General features: G+C 51.8%; 1 protein-coding gene and 1 non-coding gene across 3 annotated transcripts; both read left to right on the top strand.

Annotated features, from left to right (window-relative positions):
* Positions 1 to 1,689: 1,689 nt before the first annotated feature.
* LOC118583333 lies at positions 1,690 to 1,879 on the top strand. The gene has a single exon (XR_004944907.1). It is a non-coding gene; the product is annotated as a U2 spliceosomal RNA (small nuclear RNA).
* A 4,385-nt stretch (positions 1,880 to 6,264) lies between these two features.
* On the top strand, positions 6,265 to 20,560 carry Slc27a4 (solute carrier family 27 member 4). 2 transcript variants are annotated; one of them, XM_036185187.1, is made up of 13 exons: positions 6,265 to 6,591; positions 8,012 to 8,178; positions 9,890 to 10,284; positions 11,514 to 11,672; positions 13,146 to 13,215; positions 13,325 to 13,416; positions 14,224 to 14,333; positions 14,586 to 14,795; positions 14,973 to 15,099; positions 15,720 to 15,857; positions 16,003 to 16,167; positions 16,236 to 16,382; positions 19,672 to 20,560. In XM_036185187.1, exons 2-13 carry the CDS (start codon positions 8,018 to 8,020, stop codon positions 19,827 to 19,829), a joined length of 1,932 nt encoding a protein of 643 aa, XP_036041080.1. In that variant the 5' UTR covers positions 6,265 to 6,591; positions 8,012 to 8,017; the 3' UTR covers positions 19,830 to 20,560. The 2 variants fall into 2 exon arrangements, with proteins under 2 accessions (XP_036041080.1, XP_036041079.1); XM_036185186.1 differs by lacking the exon at positions 6,265 to 6,591 and adding an exon at positions 6,668 to 6,826.
* The last annotated feature ends 797 nt before the right edge of the window (positions 20,561 to 21,357 follow it).

The following is a 21,357-nucleotide window of genomic DNA, read 5'->3' as shown; positions in this document are numbered from 1 at the left end:
TGATCTGTTGCTCTCTTCTGATCTCTGTGGGTCCCAACAATGCAGTGTTGGGGACATAGTTCAGTGTAGAGCAATTGTCTAACCTGCACAAAGCTCTGGGTTTGATCATCAACACCACACATACAACATAATACCACAGGTAACATCGATACTGTCTGTGCTTGAGCACCCAGGCTCCAGAGGCAGGCCTTGCCCCACCAGTGACCTGCTCTGCTTCCTTCAGCAGCCTCACCTTCTACAAGCCTGTTTCCCATCTGTAAAATAAGTTTGGAACACCTAATGCACAGGAGAGGAAGGCTCAGTAAGATAGTGCATGGTGGTATGTGTTACATCACGAGCACTTAGGAAATGGAACTTGTCATTGACAGGGAAGGTCAATGGTAAGCTCAGAAATCACCACAGTCAAATAGAAGGATTGCTACAGCTCACAGCTCCTCTGGCCAAAGGAACAGAATGTGTATGGGTAAACATCTGGGTGTGGCTGGGAAACACCTATGAGCCAAGTCCTGGGAGTCCACAGAGCCGGTTAGTTAGCTGCTTTCAGGGCTCGTGTTAGCTCCCATCAGCTGTTATAGAGAAGCCACATGTGGCAGGGCCAAAGCCAAGGGAGCTGAGCCTGGAGCGACTTCATAGAACAGGGGCTTTCCCTGCCTCCCAGAGATAAAATACTCTTGACAACAGCAGTGTAAGGGAGAAATGCTTCATCTTAGCTCACAGTTTCAGCACATCCTGTGGGCAGGTAAAAGCAGCAGGAGTCTAGAGAGGCATCTGTGAGTGGGGCGGTGGTGGTGTACACATTAATCACAGCACTTGCGAGGCAGAGCCAGGCTGAGCTCAGGCAGCTTGTGTACCAGGCTTTCTTTTGGGCCACCAACCAGCTCCCAGATCATGACAGGGAGACTTAGTTACGAACGCTCGGCCTCATCTTAGCTCTTGTTTTCACCTGTTTCTCTTTATTTATGTTTTGCCTCTGGGCTTTTGACCTTTCCTTCTTTCCGTACGTCCTGCTTTCACTGCTTCTCCTGGCTGGCTGGAGGGTCCCTCTCTTTCTCCCCTATTCTCTTCTCCTCTCTGGGCCCACCAGCCCCGCCTGTTCCTCTCCTGCCTAGTTGTGGCCGTTCAGCTTTCCATTACACCAATCAGGGACCTTAGGCAGGCAAGGTGAAATAGCAACACATCTTTATATCATTAAGCAAATGCAGCAGAAGCAAATGTAACACATCTTACATAGTTAAATATTCGACAACAAGCCTGGTCTGCAAAGTGAATTCCTGGACAGCCAGGGCTATACAGAGAAACCTTTGTCTCAAACAAACAAACAAACAAACAAAAAACAGAAAAGAAAAGAAAGGCAACTGGGGGCTGGAGAGATAGTTTAATGGTTAAGAGCACTTGTTGCTCTTGCAAAGAAAGGACCCTGGTTCAATTCCCAGCATCCACATGGTGGCTCCCAACCATTCATATTCCAATGCCCGGGGATCCACTGCCCTTTTCTAACCTGGTGCTCTCTTCTGATCTCCACATGCAGGCAAAACATTCATACATATGAAATTCAATACATCTAAGTGTTTCTTGGGGGTTGGGGATTTAGCTCAGTGGTAGAGCACTTGCCTAGCAAGCACAAGGCCCTGGGTTCAGTCCTCAGCTCCACAAAAAAAAAAAAAAAAAAAAAAAAGTTCTCATATTCTAAGTGTTTCTCGGCCTTTGGCTAAGATCAAGTGTAGCATCTATTCTTATCAGTTTAATGTCTAATACATCCTCTATCTAAGGACAATATATTAAGTGGATTTTTGAAGCTAGGATTTGCAATGGGAGCTTGTTTTGCCCATTCCATGGATTGACCTGGTATTGCAGTACCTCTAAGAATGGTGGAGAAAATCCAAACATTTTGTTGGTTTTTGTTGTTGTTGTTCAAGACAGGGTTTCTCTGTGTAGCCCTGGCTGTCCTGGAACTTGATCTGTAGAGCAGGCTGGCTTCAAACTCAGAAATTTGTTTAGTCACAAATTGGTTGGTCTAATAAAAAGAAGCTCTGTGACTAAAGACTGTGCCACCACTACCCAGCTTTCATTTTGTTTGTTTTTTATTTTTTAAACAAAATTTTAAAAGCAACTGGTCATTTCATATGCACAATCAGGAAACAGGGACAAAGAATGCGTGCTAGCACTCAGCTAGCTCTCTTTTTTGTTAGTTTTGTTTTTGAAATAGATTCTCACCATGTAGCCTTGGCTAGCTGAAACTCACTATGTAGATCATAGAACAGAGATCTGCCTGCCTGTGCCTCCTGAGTGCCGGGATTAAAGGCATGCACCGCCACGCCTGGCTAGTTTTCTTCATTTTATGCCACCCAGAATCTTCTGCCCAGGGTCCCCCACAGGCATGTCCACAGGCCCATCTCCCAGGTGACTCTAGACTGTCAAGTTGACAAAACCATCACAGGACAGTGTCAGAGCTGAGGCCAGCTGAGGCTCTTCTATATGCCAGCCCCACTTGAGAAGACCACTATGTCACCTTGAATTCTTTTTTTTTTTTTTTTAAGATTTATTTATTATGTATACATTGTTCTGTCTGAATGCCAGAAGAGGGTGCCAGATCTCATTATAGATGGTTGAGAGCCACCATGTGGTTGCTGGGAATTGAACTCAGGACCTCAGGAAGAATAGCCAGTGCTCTTAACCGCTGAGCCATCTCTCCAGCCCCACCTTGAATTCTTAACCAGCCACAGGTGAGATTTTTTTTTAATTATTTATTTTTTTATTTCATGTACATTGGTGTTTTGCCTGCTTGTATGTCTATGTGAGGGTGTCAGATTTCCCTGAAATTAGAGTTACAGACAGTTGTGAGCTGCCGTGTGGGTGCTGGGAATTGAACCTGGGTCCTCTGGAAGAGCAGCCAGTGCTGTTAACTGCTGAGCCATCTCTCCAGCCCTGAGATTTAATTTTTAATTATTTGTTTTTATTTTATGTGCTTTGGTACTTTGCCTATAAGTATATCTGTGTGAGGGTCTCCTGGAACTGGAGTTACAGATAGTTGTGAGGCACCATGTGGGTGCTGAAATTGAACCTGGGTCCCCTGGAAGAGCAGTCAGTGCTCTTAACCATGGAGCCATCTCTCCAGCCCCTCTACTCCCCCAGGAGGGATTTCTATTCAACAGGTGCAGATAGGCTCTGGACTCTGGAAGAGTAGTTTGGGAAAGCCTGGCAGCTGAAGCCAGGGATAGCATCCTAGCTGCACTTGACCAGAAGGCAAAGAAGACAGCCTAAGGAGAGTGTTAGGGCAGATGAAATGCCAGAGTGCACGGAGGGGCAGCCTACTCCTTGTTTATCTTCATCTATCCTGTCTGTGTCCAACCACACCAAGCAGCTTGTGGGCGGAATGTCTTGCTCCTCTGTGTTTGTCTTCTGGACCTCAGGCCTAGCCCAGTTTTCTGTGAGATACTGCCTTAATTTGACCATTGTGACAAGTCTGCTTAGAGGCCAGCAGGTGGTTCATCAGCAGTCCCCTCCCTCTCCCAAACTCACTTGCCCCCTTATAGATGACCTCAACAGTCAATCTAGAAAGTATCATATTTACACTCACGGCTCCCGGATGCCATAACCTTCTCATTCTCCCTTTTATTCATTCAACAAGCATCTGTTATATTACCTGAGTATCACTGTGCATGCAACCAGTTATGATCTTTCTGCCCAGAGTTTTGTTATTTGATACAAAGTCTCGCTATGTTATATGGCCTAGACTGGCCTAGTTCTTCCTTTTTTTTTTGAACAAATAATTTTTCTATTTATATATGTGTGTGTATGCATGTTTGCAAAAGACTAAAAGCAGACTTCAGATCCCCTGGAGCTAGAGTTATGGGCCATCATGACCTGCTGAATGTGGGTGCTGGGAACCAAACTTGGTTCCTCTGGAAAGTAACAAGTGTTTCTTACTGCTGAGTCAACTTCCCAGCCCCCTGGCTTTTGGTTGTTTGGTTGACTTGGAGACAGGGTCTCTCTGGAGCCCTGGCTGTCTTGGAACTCACTATGTAGAACATGCTGTCCTGGGATTCACAGAGACCTGCTTGCCTCTGGCTCTTGAGTGAAGAGATTAAAAAGTATGTGTGTGCCATCAGGTGGTGGGTAAAAGTGTGTCATAATGCCCTGCTTCATTTTGTTTGTTTGTTTTGTGTTTGTTTGGGGTTTTTTTTTTTTTGGTTGAATTTTTGGTGCTGGGCCTTGGGCAAGCTAGGTAAGGTCTTTCAATAAGCTATATGGCCAGCCCTAGCCTGATACTCTCTGTACTTCAGTAGGATGACCTCAAATACCAGGAGCCATCATGTTGCCCAGATTTGATTTATGTGCTCTCTGTGGCAGGTCAGAAAGCCTATAAACTATAATAACAAATATGTCAGCACTGCTTCAAATGTGCCTCATGAATCTGCATACCAATGCTCTGAGCCCTAGAATCACACACACACACACACACACACACACACACACACACACACACACACTGTTGTTTTGATACAGAGTCTCCCAATGTAGCCTGGGTTGGCCTCAAAGTCACAAAGATCCTTTGCCTTCGAAGATGCTGTAGTTAAAAGTATGTTCTACCATGCCGATTTGGGTGTGTATGTATTTTTGGCTGTTTCTTTAAAATAATTTCTTATTTTTATTTTACGTGCATTGGTGTTTTGCCTGTGTGTATGTCTGTGTGAGGGTTCAGATCCCCTGGAACTGTACTTATAAACAGTTGTGATCTGCCACATGGGTGTTGGGAATTGAACATGGGTCCTCTGGAAGAGCAGTCAGTGCTCTTAACCATGGAGCCATCTTTCCAGGGCCTTGTTTGTTTGTTTTTGAGACACGGTTTCTCTGTGTAGCCCTGGTTGTCCTGGAACTCACTATGTAGACCAAGCTGGACTCTAACTCAGAGATCATCCTGCCTCTGCCTCTTGAGTGCCTCAGGTTAAAGGTGTGTGGCACCAATGTCTGACCCCCAAAACCCACTTTTAACAATAAGGAACTGAGATTTGGAACTTTCTGCTGAGAACATGAATTCAGCCAGTTGATCTGAAATGCCCATGCCTATGAACATGGTTAGTAGCCACAGCCTCTGTTACAGCCCCAGAGAGAGATGTCACTTTAACTTAATATCCAGGCCTGCCGTAGGATGAACTCCTGAGCAAACAGGTCCAAATCATCATCATACCAAATATTTATCTGTAATCCCTATAAACAGACATTGAAACTGCCCCGCCTCCCTTTAAGAACTTTATTGGGCCAAGTTATTGAAGGATCTACTTAAGGGCAAGTGGCAGTAATAGAGGAGGAAGATGCCTAATCACCCCTTTTCAGAGGCTCTGAACCCCACGGGGCTGCTAGTCTGGACCCTTGCCCACAGCTAGGCATGGGGCAAAGCCCTAGGTTTACAAGGGAACCAAAGTTCTGGAGTGTTTTATCAGTCAGAGGTTAAAGTTAATTATGGGCTTTGAATCCTTGCCTTCAAGGAGATCCTCTGTAGCCACCACTTCTGGCTCTTCCATTCTTTACGACCCTTGCAAAGGTGCTGGAGACTGAAAAAGTGCTGAGGGAGCAGTCATACTCAACTGTGGTGAGTGACCACTCTGGGCTGGGCTAGAAGCCCAGTGTCCTGTATGTTCTGCCAGAGTCCACAATTGGGGTTTGTGCAGGCTCACCTCCGCCAGAATCCAGCCTTTTCTTTCACTGAGCGGTGTTGAGCATTTGTTACATTCTATTTCAAGACCAGTATGGTTGCTCATGCCTGTAATCCCAACGCTGAATTAGATCAACTGTAGCAAGTTCAAGAAGAGTATGACTACAGAGTGAGACCCTGTTTCAAAAAATAAACACAACTGGTAAGGTAGCTCAGGGAAGGTGCTTGTCCCCATGCCTAGGAGCCATGCCTAATTTGATTTCTGGAGCCCACATGGTGTAAGAACAGAACGAACTCCCTCAAATTGTCCTCCGACCACACAAGGGCTTTGGCACATGCATCCATACACACACAAATAAGCAAACAACTGTTTGTTGTTTTTTTTAAAAAAAGTAATAAATTCTTCTTGGGCCTCATCTCTGACTCCGGATTCTCGAATGGCCATGTGGGCAGGTATGTTCTCCCTGGGTCCTCTGATCCAGGGATCTGCACCCTCCCTGACCTAAAGCAGCCGCCTGGCCTAGCAAGGCTACTCGGACTACAATTCCTAGCATGCCGCGCGGAACGGCCTACCACTCCCAGAGAGCCGCGGGGTAGCGGATAGCGGAGGCAGTGGCGCGCGCAGGACTGGCGGGGCTGGGCGGTGTCGGGCGCTCTGGGTCTGGGTTGCGCTGAGCCGCACGAGCTCAGAGGCTCGCCCTCTGCGGGGACGGGGCGGAAGGCGGTGCTGCGGGCCGGCACAGCCGGTGCGGGTGCGGGAGGTGGGCGTGGGTAGAGGGCGGCGGAGGTACAGACCCTGCGAGGGCGCGGAGAGTGCTAGGCGTGCTGAGGCTCGGCAGTGTGCGCCCCGGGGCGGCCGATGCCCCCAGCGCTCCGCACTCCGCTGCCGCAACCGGGCCGCATCCTGACCGGGCGCCGCGCCGCGCAGCCGCAGCCGGGTGAGCCAAGGCGGGGACCGCGGCTTTCTGAGCGGGGGAACGTGCCAGGCCGAGCAGGGGGAGGCGGCGGCACCGGCCGGGGCTGAGGGGCGCGCCCTCCTCTGTCTCCCAGCCCTGCGCTCTGATGTCCTGGCTGTCTAGGGGCAGGTCGGTCCGCGGCACCCCCTCCTGTCCTGTCTCCTGTCTCAGCGGACTTGGACCGGCTGGGAGCCTCTTTTCTGAGGGACTCTGGCAGGTCAGAGGGCTAAGGGTCTTGGCGATCCTGCAGTAGCCCTTCCACCCCTAGATTAATGCTTTTCTCCAGAAGGTGGTCTCTCTCATAAGGGGCTCCCTGCGGTCCAGGCGATGGTCTTCCGCCTAGCCTGTAGATATTCAAGCTACTTCTATCTTTGACCTTCGGCTCTTCCCAAGAAAAGGAAAACCCTAAGAAAAGCAATCCACTAGCTGTCCTCTTGACCAAGTCCATAAAGAAGCGGGAATAGTGCCTGGCCTTAATCTCTGCCCAGCGCTTCCACACAGCCTTTCCCCTTCCCCCCAACCCTAGTCCCCAAAGATTCATTTGAGTGGCTTGCTGAGTGTGTGGGTGTAGGTGAGTACTGTGCTTTCCAACAGCTATCTCCTTCCACCCTATCTTCGGGCTGTCACCTCTCAGGCCCCTCCAGCCTCTAACCCGTTGGCTGGCTCGCCCTCTATGGACCAGTAGAGGCACAACGCTTGAGTCCGTGGGCAGAGACTGTGCAGGGCTCCCTTCCCGGGAAGCTGCCCTTTTGGGTGTTGTCATCTCCAGAACCTCCTGGAGTCCCTGGGAGAGGAGTCAAGCCAGAGGCACTCATATCGGTGCCATCTTGGTGAGGGTATTTGAATACAGGGGAGGGGATTGTCCTATTTGGGCTGGAGAGGTTCTAAGAGCAAGTTTTTCCAACCCAGTGCATAGAGCAGAGTGCTGTGGCCTGAAGTAGGAAAGGGGCTAGCTAGCCCAAGGTCACTTAGCAAGGTGGCCAGAGATAGAACTAGAAGCTAGACCATTCTCTTGCTTCTTAACCCGGGAGCTGTTTGGGATTGTTTGTTTGTTTGTTGAGACAGAGTTTCTCTGTGTAATACCTCCCCTTGCTGACCTGGAATTCTCTCTGTAGACCAGGCTGGCCTCAAACTCACAGAGATCTGCCTGCCTCTGTCTCCCGAGTGCTGGGATTAAATGCATGTGCCACCACACCACTGCCCGGCTAACCTGGAACTTTTTACCTCAATCCCTCCATCTTGGCATGGAACCAAAGCCTTAACCTTATTCTAAGCCACTCCTTTTGAGGTGACTAAGCAGTCCCCAGAGGTTGACCCTTTGGGATCATACTGAAGTAGCTGCTGGGTCAAGAGGTGGAGGCCCTTAAAGAATTTGAGTCCCCTAACCACCTTGTACCTGCAGGTCACAATGCTGCTTGGGGCATCTCTGGTGGGGGCACTACTGTTCTCCAAGCTGGTGCTGAAACTGCCCTGGACCCAGGTGGGATTCTCCCTGTTGCTCCTGTACTTGGGGTCTGGCGGCTGGCGCTTCGTCCGGGTCTTCATCAAGACCATCAGGCGAGATGTCTTGTGAGTACCGTATCTAGCCCGTCTTGGGGTCTTAACTGTGCTGGGCTTTACCAGCCATTATCCCCGCCAGCACAGGACAGCTGGTCACAAAGGAACAGCTTCTTCATGCCCTTCTCCTGGCAGTCAGACCTGGTACTTTCATCTCCAAGGTCAAAGTCTCCCAAGGAATCATCTAAACTTGAGACTCCCTGACCTAGGGCAGGTTTTGGAAGCTGGGCCGAGGCATACATCAGAGCAGGTTTGTTGAAGAGGTATCTGTGAGGTCCCCACTGGTGTATAGAGGTATCTGTGAGGGTCCCCACTGGTGTATAGAGGTATCTGTGAGGGTCCCCACTGGTGTATAGAGGTATCTGTGAGGTCCCCACTGGTGTATAGCAAAGTGAAGAAGATCCAGTGGGAAGGGACCTTTCCTCAGGTCAGCACAGCCTGAGAGCGTCCAGGCAACACTGATGTTAGCCCTGAGTTAGGGGTCTGGGAGGAGTTGCTGTCAGCTGCTCTATAGCCAGGTGCAAGGCTGGCTCTGAGGCCCAGAGAGGAAGAAGGCAGACGTCATCTGCCAGGCTCAGACTACTCAGGAGGTAAGAAAGGAATGAAGTAAGCCCCTAAGCTGGCAGTGCCATGCTGCAGAGACTCTGGCAGTCTGCTCTCTCCTGTGTTCTAGTACCCGGAACAGGGCCCTCACTTCGAGCAGGCAGCTCAGTGTCAGTCAGCCTGGGCTGACTATAAATGAGCCGTCAGGTGGCCCCGCAGGAGCTTTGGGAGCATCGGATGGGGAAGAGAGAGTCTCAGGCAAGGAACTTAGGCCAGGAATCCAGGAGGTCTCCTGGAGGGGATGGACTGTGCTTGAAAGGTACTGTGCGGGTGGCAGTGGAAGGACCGTGCACAGCCAGAGGACCCGGTGCTGGCAGACATAGAAGCCAGAGGTTGATGGGGTAGCACGTGAAGGTAGTGCCCCAAGCACTGGACCTTCCCTGTGCCCAGCATGACAAGGGAGTAAATATGACAGACACCTGTCTCTGCATACAGGGAGAAAGAGTCATCCCTGATCGCTGTGGCAGTGAGGGACAAGGGAGGCTCCAGATCAGGAGTCCAGACTATGGGCCTGGGCCCTAGAGGGCATCTGGAAAAACAGCAGACTTAGAATAAGAACGGCGCTCTGTCCAGACAGCCTCCAAAGCTATACAGAGAAAAACCCTGTCTCAAAAACCAAAAATAATGTCTGGAGCTGGACATGGTGATGCACACCTTTAATCCCAGCACTTGAGAGGTAGAGGCAGCTGTGTCTGTAAATTCAAAGTCAGCCTGCTATCACAGCAAGTTCGTCGAGGGCAGCCAGGGCTACATAATAGATACTGGCTCAAAAAAACAAAAAAACAAAAACAAAAAAAACAAAAAACAAAAGAGTGGAATTCTGGAGTTGGACCCCGGAGAGACTTGACTTTGGATTGTCTGCTCAGTTACATCTGAAGCCCTGGGCAGCCGTGCAAGCCTGGGTTCCTTTTCCTCCTCCTGCACCAGGGAAGAGTAACTATAGGACCTCAGTGCTGCTGTGAGGCCCAGGTGAGGGTGTGTAGACAGTGGTGAGTGCCCAGGAGGAGCTGACAGTTGAGAGGCTTGGAGAGCTGGTTCCTGAGACCCTTAGGACAGCAGCCTGGGCTGAGCCTGGGAGTCCACCTGGCTTAGCATTCATGGCTTCCTTGCTCCTGCACAGTGGCGGCATGGTGCTTCTGAAGGTGAAGACAAAGGTCAGACGGTGCCTTCGGGAGCGGAAGACAGTGCCCTTGTTGTTTGCCTCAGTGGTACGGCGCCACCCCGACAAGACAGCCCTGATTTTCGAGGGCACAGACACTCACTGGACCTTCCGCCAGCTGGATGACTACTCCAGTAGTGTGGCCAACTTCTTGCAGGCCCGGGGCCTGGCCTCAGGCGATGTAGTTGCTCTTTTTATGGAGAACCGGAATGAGTTTGTGGGTTTGTGGCTGGGCATGGCCAAGCTGGGCGTGGAGGCGGCTCTCATCAACACCAACCTTAGACGCGATGCCCTGCGCCACTGTCTTGACACCTCAAAGGCACGAGCCCTTATCTTTGGCAGCGAGATGGCCTCAGGTGAGCTCTAAGTGGGAGACCCGTGGGACCTTATGTAGATCCTTTCTAGCCTTGTGGGAGGCTACATGAATATCTGGGCATCAGAGCTTCTGGACCCTGCCAGAGGTTCTGGTGAGCCTGTATAAACAACAGATGCCATAAACCTCATTTTCCATACTTGCAATACCACAAATCTCAAGAAGATTCCTGCTCTGAAGTACCGGCAAAGTGGCCAGTGCTGGCTGTCCCTCAGGTAGATTAGGCCTCATCTGCTTCAGCTATCCAGAGGGGAACAGGAATCCAGTCACTGCTCTCCTCTCAGACCTGAATTTTATTTGTTGCTGAATGTGCTGAGCACGGTGCCTTGCCCAGCCCTGGTCTTCACTAAGTCAAGAGAGAGCGATTGTTGTCCTGGTTGCTGGATGATTTAGAGGGAAGCGAGGCATCCACCCAGAGTCACACAGCAGGACTGGGATTTGATCTTGGGCTGCACCACAGCCTCCCTGTCCTTTCTGCCCACTCTGCTGTGGTCATGGGGTAGTAGGAACAGGATTAAGGTGCTCTAAGTGGAGAAGGAGGTATATAGCAGGGAGAGGTGAGGTTTGGGCGAGTCCAGGGGAAGCCAGAAAGACTGAGGTCATAACTCTTTCCTTGCATATGCGAGGCCCTGGGTTCCGTTCCTAGTGCTGAAGAAAGAATTTAAAGGTAGAGAAAGCAGAACCGGTGGGCCGGGATCGTCTCATTCCTATGGTGAATGGAGTCTGTGCAATTTCAGGAGGCCTGAGGAAAGGGTTCCTGGGAGTGGGAGCCATGACCTCCTTGTCCTCTAATCAGCCCCCACAGAGAGCCATAGTAGAGCAGTAAAAGCTTGGTGGGGGAGAGCCATCATGTCCATTTTTAGCATTCACTTTCCTCATCTGTAAAATGGGCTGATGGTAGCTGGCATGATGGTGTTTCTAATAATCCCAGCACTAGGAGGCTGAAGCTAGAGGATTGGATTACACAGATACATAGCTACATTTTTTAAAAGCAGGATCAGAGGGCAGGGAGGTGTGGAACTGATGTTGGTAGCTTTGTGAGGACAGGAGCTATGGGTAAGACATCATGTCCTGGCAGTAGGGAATGTGTTTTACCTATTCCTCCACACCAGCCAGTCTTCCCTGACAGCATGCTTAAACATGGCATGACAAAGGTGCTGGGAACACGAGACTTGCTGGCCTGCTTGCTGACCCGCACTGTCTCCTCTTCAGCTGTCTCTGAGATCCATGCTAGCCTGGACCCCTCCCTCAGCCTCTTCTGCTCTGGTTCCTGGGAGCCCAGCACAGTGCCCGCCAACACAGAGCATCTGGACCCTCTACTGGAAGATACCCCGAAGCACCTGCCCAGTCACCCTGACAAGGGCTTTACAGGTGGGCCTCTCACCACCCAGGAGGGTTCTAGAAAGAGCCAAACAGCACTGGGAATAGGAGAGACTCTGGGGTTACTGGTAAGGGGACAGCCATGGTAATGGTGTGTAGGACTAGGTGCACCCTGCAACTTGCTTTGAGTCTTAGCTGGGAGTTGAAGTGGAGAGGAGGGTGAGTGTGCGAGTGTTGGCGTGTCCTTCCATCTTGTGAGGGTAGGCTCTGCCAGGTCCCAGCCCTGCACTAAATGCCTTTGCCCCCTCCTCCAGGAAGCCTCCCTGGAGCCTTCCTCTATACCGGTGCCTGCCCGCCCTTCAGCTGCTGCTATTTTATTCTTCCCTGCAGCCTCAGAGCCTACTTTATTGCCTGCTGTTCAGAGCTTGGGCTGTCCTGGCTCTCCTACTTCCCTGTGTGACACCCTCAGAGCCTCAGCTCCCACTGCAATGAAGTTGGGGTAGTAGCAATCTACTTTATGGATTGGTGTGAAAGGCCACCCTGAGGCTAGGAGGAAAGGCTCGGGTTTGCTATTGCTTCTGTTGAGCTTCTCCTCTCTCTTATTTCTGCCATGCTTTCAGAAGCTGCTTGAGGGCAGGGACCATGGCTGGTTCACCGATACCCTCTACTGCCCAAGGCTGGCACACGCAGGCGCTACACCGACTGAGGTGGTTGGTGTCAGTATCATCCGGTGGAGTTTCTCAGAGAAATACACACACACCCACCCACCCTTTGAGTGGAGTTCTTAACCTCCAAAGAAATACATGTGCGCACATACACACAGACCTCTGACAGGGCTGAGCCTTGTGACAGCCCCCATTTGAGTGAGGAAAGTAGACATCAATAATACCTGCTCCCTTATTTTATTACTTTTTCCTGTTTTTTTGCGACAGGGTCTGTCTACATAGCCCTGGCTGTCCTGAAACTCAGTGTGTAGACCATGTTGACCTTGAACTCACAGAGATTTGAGTGCTGGGGTTAAAAGCCACCATGCCCAGCCTTTGTTTTGTAGCTTTTGAGACAGTTTCTGTCTATGTAGTTTCACTGACCTTTAACTTGCAGAGATCCTCCTGCCTCTGCCTCCAGAGTGCTAAATTAAAGTTGTGCATCACCACTGCCTACTAGTACTCCTCTTGCAGCTAAGCCTCGAGGCAGGCACCCCTCCTTCCAGAAGCCCACATGGCACTGCAACCTTTGCTCCTGTGAGCCCAGCCAGGTGGTACTGCCAGGTTTCGTCGGTCCTTGCTCGCGTGGTGTTGAGGTGTCTTGTCTTCATCAGACTGTCCCATTCAGCTGGGACCTCAAGGGGACCGGCTCTGTACTCCTCTCAGCCTGGCTCAGGGAGACCTGGGAGGGATAGGTGCTGTCAAGGTCATCAGTGGGTCTCCGGAAGAGGGTAGGAAGAGTTGCTGATGGGCATGCCCCCCATCTCCCTGCGCTGTCCTTTACTGGCCTCACAGTGACCTGCATGTCTGTTCCCTTCAGATAAGCTCTTCTATGTCTACACGTCGGGCACCACAGGGCTACCCAAAGCTGCCATTGTGGTGCACAGCAGGTAAGGGGCAAGGGCCCGAGGGTGGAATGACCTGCGTGGGGCGTGGGACTGGGGTGCTTCCTTCTGCCATTCCAGGGACCCACTGAGCTCTTGGCCCTGACCTTTGAAGGTATTACCGTATGGCTGCCCTGGTGTACTATGGATTCCGCATGCGGCCTGACGACATTGTCTATGACTGCCTTCCCCTCTACCACTCAGCAGGTAACCCTGGGCCTGCCCCTGGGCTCTAGCACCTGTGTCTTTAGGAGCCCTACTTTTCCAAACTCATTCACAGTAGAAACATGGAAGCTCAAATCTGGGTTCAGATTCAGGCAAGGCCATCGACTCCACCGCATTCTTCTTGTCTACTGATGGTGACATGAGACTCCTCGTGTACGTCAGGGTCCCAAGGGGCATCTTGCCTACTGTGTGTTCAGGCTGGTTTTTGCGGACATGTGCAGCTTTGCTGTTTGGTTATAGGGACATAAGGGAAGACAGCTTGAGTATCATTCTGACCTCCAAGGTACTTCAAGGAGGGCTTGTGTTTGGAGGGGCTGGGGGATGTTGGGGACCTACCTGACACAGGGAGAGATGATTTAGCAAAGGTAAGGGAGGGCAGGAAACAAGCACAAGTGTTACACACAGGAATACCTCCTAGAGAAGACAGACGTCAAACAGGAGAGCAGGAATGTGCATTTAAATGGCAGCTGTGCAGACTTGGGGCAACCTAAGAAGTGTGGAGACATTTTAGACCAATTAGTGTAGTAGGATGGAACAGGAGAAGGAAACTGGGGGAAGGGCCTGGGAAGAGGTAGGACAGGACTGGGAGCTAGCTGTGATGGGGAACCCATCACTCGGGAAGTAGAGGCAGGATGGTCAGGAGTTCAAGGCCTATCTTCTACTCTACAGCAAGGTTGAGGTCTGCCTGGACTATAGGAGACCCTATCTCAAAAGAAGCAAGCTTGAGTGAGAGGAGGCTGTGGGGGTTGGGTCTTTAACTCCTTAACCTCCAGACCCCTCTGACTTCAGGAAACATCGTGGGCGTCGGCCAGTGCCTGCTCCACGGCATGACCGTGGTGATCCGAAAGAAGTTCTCAGCCTCCCGGTTCTGGGATGATTGCATCAAGTACAACTGCACAGTGAGTGAGAAGAGGGCAGTGATGAGCAGCCCCACCCCCTTGTCTCCCTCCGCCACGCACACACTGGGGCGTCTGAACAGCCTCGGCTGTTCACACCAGTGTCCTGGGCCGCATTTTCCTTGTTCAGATGGGAAATTGGAGGCCCAGAGAGGGAAGGGACTCAACAGCTCCTGGTGGGGAGGGCTAGAAGGATAGGGAGGTGATATCGTGGGGCACCCTCTTGAGAATGGTCTCACACCACACCCACCCCAGATTGTACAGTACATTGGCGAGCTTTGCCGCTACCTCCTGAACCAGCCACCCCGTGAGGCTGAGTCTCAGCACAAGGTACGCATGGCACTGGGCAATGGCCTTCGGCAGTCCATCTGGACCGACTTCTCCAGCCGTTTCCACATCCCCCAAGTGGCCGAATTCTATGGGGCCACTGAGTGCAACTGTAGCCTGGGCAACTTTGACAGCCAGGTAAGGTCCAGATTGGGGCTAATAAGGCTCCTGTGGGGATGGACCACAGTAGGCCCTGGGTTTGCAGAGGGGTAAACAGAATCCCAGCATGAGAGTGGATTCCAGGGTCCCTTTAGTCTCACTGTTTTATTGGGGAGTCAGTCCATGGAGCCCTGGCCCAAGTCCTGGCCTTTGCAGGTGGGGGCCTGTGGCTTCAATAGCCGCATCCTGTCCTTTGTGTACCCCATCCGGTTGGTTCGAGTCAATGAGGACACCATGGAACTGATCAGGGGACCCGATGGCGTCTGCATTCCCTGTCAACCAGGTCGGCCCCATGAGGGAATCGGGCATCCGAGGGGGGCGGTCTTGGTCTTGCAGGGTAATCAGCCAGTGTGGATAACTTAAAAACACAAAAACCAAACAGCTGTTGTGAGCAGTGGGCTCTGTTCTAAGGCTGCACACGATTCATTTTCACTGCCATCGCTGCCTTCTTCGCTCAGCGTGCCATCTGCATGTGCCTGTGGTGTCAGATTGGTCAGATGTCTAGTAGACCCTGTGGGCATTATTTGTTCTTTCCTGGATGGTTCATTGAACCCTCACCACTGATGGCCCAGTACCCTAGAACTGCCCAGATGGCCCCCCTGCTCTCAGCCACCTCCCATCTGGGAGCTTCTCTTGTTTAGTTTTGTTTTTGAGGCAGGGTGTCTCTGTGTAGCCCTGGCTGGTCCTGGAACTCACTCTGTAGACTAGGCTGGCCTGGAACTCAGAAATCTGCCACCTCTGCCTCCTGAGTGCTGGGATTAAAGGCGTGTGCCCCTACCACTCTGCTCAAATGGGGCATTTCTGTGGTAGGCAGCATGCATTAAGTCAGCTCAAGATGTAGGGTACCTTCGTGGGAAAAGACAGGTAGGAGAGACCACATCTGACTGTCTTGCTCGTTCCTAGGCCAACCAGGCCAGCTAGTGGGTCGCATCATCCAGCAGGACCCCCTGCGCCGTTTTGATGGTTACCTCAACCAGGGTGCCAATAACAAGAAGATTGCTAGTGATGTCTTCAAGAAAGGGGACCAAGCCTACCTCACCGGTGAGTCCCCTGCCACCCCTTCCCGAGGGGACAGGGAGAGATGAGGGGAGCTTCCACTGCCTCAGAGAACACATCCCTGGACTCCCCAAAGCTCAGCCCCTGTGATAGAACACACCTGAGACTTCAGTGATAACATCCTCCCTAGGTGATGTGCTGGTGATGGATGAGCTGGGCTACCTATACTTCCGAGACCGCACAGGGGACACATTCCGCTGGAAAGGGGAGAATGTATCCACCACTGAAGTGGAAGGCACACTCAGCCGCCTGCTGGATATGGCTGACGTGGCAGTGTATGGTGTGGAGGTGCCAGGTATGTGTGGGGAGGATAGTGGGTGTGTCGGGACACTGCCTGCCTCTCATGTGTCCTCCTGCTCCCAGGAACTGAGGGCCGAGCAGGAATGGCTGCTGTGGCAAGCCCCACGAGCAACTGTGACCTAAAGAGTTTTGCCCAGACCTTGGAAAAGGAGTTGCCTCTGTATGCCCGCCCCATCTTCCTGCGCTTCCTGCCTGAGCTGCACAAAACAGGTGCGCCCTTTTCCAGCTCCTGGGTTGCAGGGCTGGGTCTTTCTGTAGTCTGAGCTCCCTGGCTGTTCTCTGACCTTGACACACAGCCTTGCCCCAGGGCTGAGACACTGACTGCCTGTATGGAAATGTGGAAACTCGGCCTTCAGAGAAGGTTTGGCGTCCCTTAGAATGAGCACTGTTCTGTGGCTGCTGCACTGTGGTTCCAAGACGCTGGTCTGACTCGACTTTAGCTTCTTGGAATCTTTTTGACCCAGAGGGGGAAAACTCCAAAGGAATTCCAAAGATATGGACTGGGTTTAGTGTGGTAGCACACCCTGTAATCCGTATGCTTGGGAATGGAGGAGGAGGATGGAGAGTTCAAGGCCAGCCTTGGCTACACATTACACAAGACCCTGTCTCAGCAACAGTAAACAAGCAGCGGGAAAGAAAATGGACTTCACGTCAAGGCACAACAGACTGGAAACAGAGTCCAGGGGTAGAGCTAGACTTGTCTAATCCTTAGCTTTGGTCCCCAGTACCACAGAAAAGTAGTGATGAGAAAATCACCATAAAGCAGTTAGCCAAATGGAAAGCAGTACATCGAAAGGAAGAGAAGAGACCCCAGATCTGGCTGCCTTAAGAGTAGTGTGCCCGGGCGGTGGTAGTACATACCTTTAATCCCAGGAGGCAGAGCCAGGAGGATCTCTGTGAGTTCGAGACCAACCTGGTTTACAGAGCAAGATCCAGGACAGGCTCCAAAACTACACAGAGAAACCCTGTCTTGAACAACAACAACAAAAAGAGTAGTGTGCCATGGGGTAAGACAGGAGAGACCAGACCATCGGGGCCAGACGCCTGTGGAGTCTGTAAGACCAGGAGGTGGATAGCCTGGAAACAGTAGGGAGTTAACAAAGTGTTTGAGCAGAGTGGAAGTGTGTGAGATTTACATCCAACAGAGGTACCCAGCTGCTGGGTGTCTCAGGAGGAGGAAGATGGGGGGGGGGGGCGGTGTTGGAGCTGTCCCAGAGTGAGTTTTGGTCCATCATCACAGGTGGAGCAGTGGCATCCTTCTATCTGTTGGTGGTGATGACTCAGGAGTTCCCTGGGTCAGGAGGGAAGTGCCAGAGACTCCTGTCTAGATGCACCCATGTTCTCCCCATCGCTCAGCCTCTCCCTGGCTGCTTACGTGGAACTGACTCCCTCCCATGGGTTGTGTCACCTCCTGCCTCCATGGCCGGCTGTCTCTGGCTGATGAGGTCTCCGCTGGGTCACGGACATCTATACCCCATGCAGCACGGGAACCAGTGTGACAGGCCTCACAACTGAGACTGGATTTCTTGAGGGTTGAAGGTGTGACTTCTGTCCAAAATATGCAGGGGAGCTGCCAAATGGCCTTGCTGCAGAATGAACTACATGCAGAGGTCTCTAAAGGTCACAGCTCTATGGATTAGTAATTTGTGGTTTGGATTCAACTATAAGGTGGTTAGTAGAGCTGCAGAGGCCTTAGTCACACACACCTGTCTCATGGCTGCCCTTTCCTGCAGCCCTGTCCAGCAGAACTTTGTGTGCTCATAGGAGTGTTTGGCATCTTTACTGTCTGTCCACTCTGGTGGCAGCAAGTTCTGTGGAGGGATTGAGCATTGGATATAGAGGAACTGAAATCTTACTTAACTTACATATGAGCACTGCTGGGCCAGGGGCCGCACTTTGGGTTGTTTTCTCTTTCATGTAGCTTCTCATGGTTCCCAAGGCTTGTCTAGTCTCTCAAGGCTCCTCAAGAGCACGGGGTGGAACTGGCAGTAGCCTCTGAGGCCCAGATTTAGTCAGAAATCCCACAGCATTGCTTCAGAGCAAGTTAGAAGCCTGGTGAGGGGAGTCTGAAAGAGTGCAGCTTTGGTTGGAGCAGTAGCAAACATCCAGAGGCTGGCAGATCTACCACTTGCTAGCTCTGAGATTTTAACCCAGAAATAAGTAACAAGCCAGGCATGGTGATGCGCATCTTTTTGTTTGCTTGTTTTTGTTTTTTGAGACGGAGTTTCTCTCTGTGTAGTTTTGGTACCTGTCCTGGATCTCACTCTGTAGCCCAGGCTGGCCTCGAACTCACAGAGATCCTTCTGGCTCTGCCTCCTGAGTGCTGGGATTAAAGGCCTGGGCCCCGGGGTTGGGGACTTAGCTCAGTGGTAGAGCGCTTGCCTAGCAAGTGCAAGGCCCTGGGTTCAATCCTAAGCTCAAAAAAAAAAAGGCCGGCTGGTGCGGCGAGCTCCTCGACCAGCGAGGAAGAACGACCACCATTCGAGGATTCTTCTCAGATCACACTTTATTGGAGCGCCTCTTGATTAAGGGAGAGTGGGAGGTGAGGGGCCCCAAGAACCAAAAGGCAGCTGCTTATATAGGGAACCAAGCGAACGGGTCAGTCTGTGATTGGATCCCGCCAGAATGCAAGCACGGGGAGCCACGGGATAGGCTGAGGACATAAGGCCAAATTACCATATACACGCATGCGCAAGCATTGAGGCGCGCAGCCAAGCAAGCACAGCCAAATATGGAGTTGTTTACAGCAAAGCTGTCAGGAAGTCGGCGCCATCTTAGAATGGCGGTTCCCTACAGGCTGGTGGTGGTGCACACCTTTAATCCCAGCACTCGGGAGGCAGAGGCAGGAGGATCTCTGTGAGTTCGAGGCCAGCCTGGTCTCCAAAGAGAGTTCCAGGAAAGGCGCAAAGCTACGCAGAGAAACCCTGTCTCAAAAAACAAAACAAAACAAAACAAAAAAAGGCATGCGCCACCACCATTTGGCCCAGTGCACATCTTTAATCTCAGCCCTGGAGAGCCAGAGACAGGGGAATCTCTTGAGTTTGGAAGACAGCCAGGGCAATGTAGGAAGACCCTACTCAAAAAGAAAGCGAAGAAAATGGAAGAAAGAAAACATGCATCTTAGAATATGGTTGAGTACCTCCCTCAAGACCTTGAGGCATCCAGTCAGTACCCAATAAAAGGGACCCAGATTTTGGCCTCCACTTGCTGTCATTCAGTGGTCTGGGGCAGGACTCAATGTCCCTGTCTGCTGATTGAGCCAGGGGTAGCACGGCTCTCCCTGTGTCCGGTCTTTCCTTCCACCACTGTGCCAAGACTGCTTGGAAAAGCAGTTTACTGTGTGATGGATGGAACATTGCTTGTAGACGGTAAAGAACTATGCCCCTTCCTCCCACACCTTTTCCTCTTCCCTAGCTCTGTTTCTCAGCACTTGCCGTCGGGTTTCTAGGAGTTCAGACCCCTGCCTTGCACTTTCTGAATTTCCTTTCCCACTCTCTAGGGACCTTCAAGTTCCAGAAGACAGAGCTGCGGAAAGAGGGCTTCGACCCAGCTGTTGTGAGAGACCCGCTGTTCTATCTGGATGCCCGGAAGGGCTGCTATGTTGCACTGGACCAAGAGGCCTATACCCGCATCCAGGCAGGCGAGGAGAAGCTGTGATTTTTCCCTACATCCCTCTGAGGGCCAAAGGATGCTGGATCCAGAGCCCCAGCTTCTGCCTCAGAGGGTCCTGGGCAATGCCAGACCAAAGCTAGCAGGGCCTGCACCTCCGCCCCAGGTGCTGACCTCTCCCTCCCAAACTGCCAAGTGACTCACTGCCGCCTCCCCAACCCTCCTGAGGCTTTCTGTGAAAGTCTCATGTCCAAGCTCTGTCTTCTGGTCCTGGCGAGGCCTCTGGGCCCCAGGCTTTTGGACAGGCCCCTTTAGGGTAATGTCTTCAGTCCAACAGGGCAGGGAGTAGGAGAGGGCCACCAAGCTCCAAGGGTCTACAAGGAAGGGAGCTTACAAATGAGACCAAGGCAAAAGCCTCCAGACTCAGGAAGCCAAGTAGCCAGAGATGATAGTGGCCAGCCATCTGGTGTCCAGAGAGGATCCTGGTCCAGAGCTGCCAAAGTGTCACCTAGCCCTGCTTGCATCTCTGGGGAAAGGAGGACAGCATGTGGCCACTGGGCCCCTGTATCAAGTCATGATCACACTCCTTGTTTCTCCAGGTTCCCTGCGTCCTTGTCTTGGGGAGGGCGGGGTGGGGGAGTTCTGTCTGTCTCTCAGATGCAGCCTTCCTGCCTGTCTGTGAGTCTGTGTTGCCTTCTCCACCTCAGTCCTAGCCTGACTGGGTGGAGCAGGCATGAGGGGGAGGTTCGGGCCAATAAACTCTGCCTCGACTCCTCTTAGTCTGACTCCTTGCCTGCCCCCACCCTCTAGCCCCTTCACTTAGCACTTGGGATAAGCCCATAGCTGCCACACTCCTGCCCCTTCCCAAAGACCTGCCTCCCCATAGCTTCTTAGGAGCAGTTGCACCAGATCTGACAGGATGTTAATTGAACTTAACCTTGTGAGAAGCATGTGGCTTTGGGCAAGTGACTCAGTCTCCTAAATAATGGGGTAATTGGGAGGATTCAGAATCTAAGGGGAGCCATTCATTATGAAGTAGAGGGATACTTGGGGTCTTTGAGGGAAAGCTTTGACCTAGACAGAGCTGTCCTGGGCTCTTACTCTCTCCCCATTAACTGGGTATCTTCTCAATTATTTGAGGTATCTGCCAATTGACTCTCTGCTACCTCCCTCCCCCACTGAGGCTGTGACAGTTTCATGTCCAAGCTCTGTCTTCTGGGCCAGGAGGCCTCTGTGCCCAGGCTGAGACTGACAGGCCCCTTTAGGATGACGTCTTGGATCCAGACTGAGGCTGCCTGACCTGCCCAGGCAACACCTAGCAGTCAGCAGCACTTTGGTCCAGAGTACACCAGCTGACGACTTCACGGAAAGTACAAAGGGCCCTAACCGCCCAGGGTGGACCACACTAACCCTGTGTCTCCACTGTTGAACCTTCCTGTATCTGAGGTGAGTTGGTGTAAGAGTTTTGAGATGCTTTTATTTGGTCCTGGCTGGAAGATGACCTTGAACTCAAGCTCCTTCTGCCCCCATCTCCCAAGCGCTGCAGTGAAGGCATGTGCCTGGCTTGAGTGTTTTT

The sequence above is a fragment of the Onychomys torridus genome, chromosome 4, assembly GCF_903995425.1.
Source record: "Onychomys torridus chromosome 4, mOncTor1.1, whole genome shotgun sequence".
NCBI lineage: Eukaryota > Metazoa > Chordata > Mammalia > Rodentia > Cricetidae > Onychomys > Onychomys torridus.
Note: the sequence above shows the minus strand (reverse complement) of the source record. Positions and strands in the feature narration are given on the sequence as shown.

Coding starts and splice junctions, on each gene's coding strand:
- Slc27a4 (XM_036185186.1), top strand. CDS start 6,716: ATGTCCTGGCTGTCTAGGGGCAGGTCGGTCCGCGGCACCCCCTCCTGT. Junction 14,334..14,585: donor GCATCAAGTACAACTGCACA/GTGAGTGAGAAG, acceptor CACCCACCCCAG/ATTGTACAGTACATTGGCGA. Junction 16,383..19,671: donor GCCTGAGCTGCACAAAACAG/GTGCGCCCTTTT, acceptor CCCACTCTCTAG/GGACCTTCAAGTTCCAGAAG.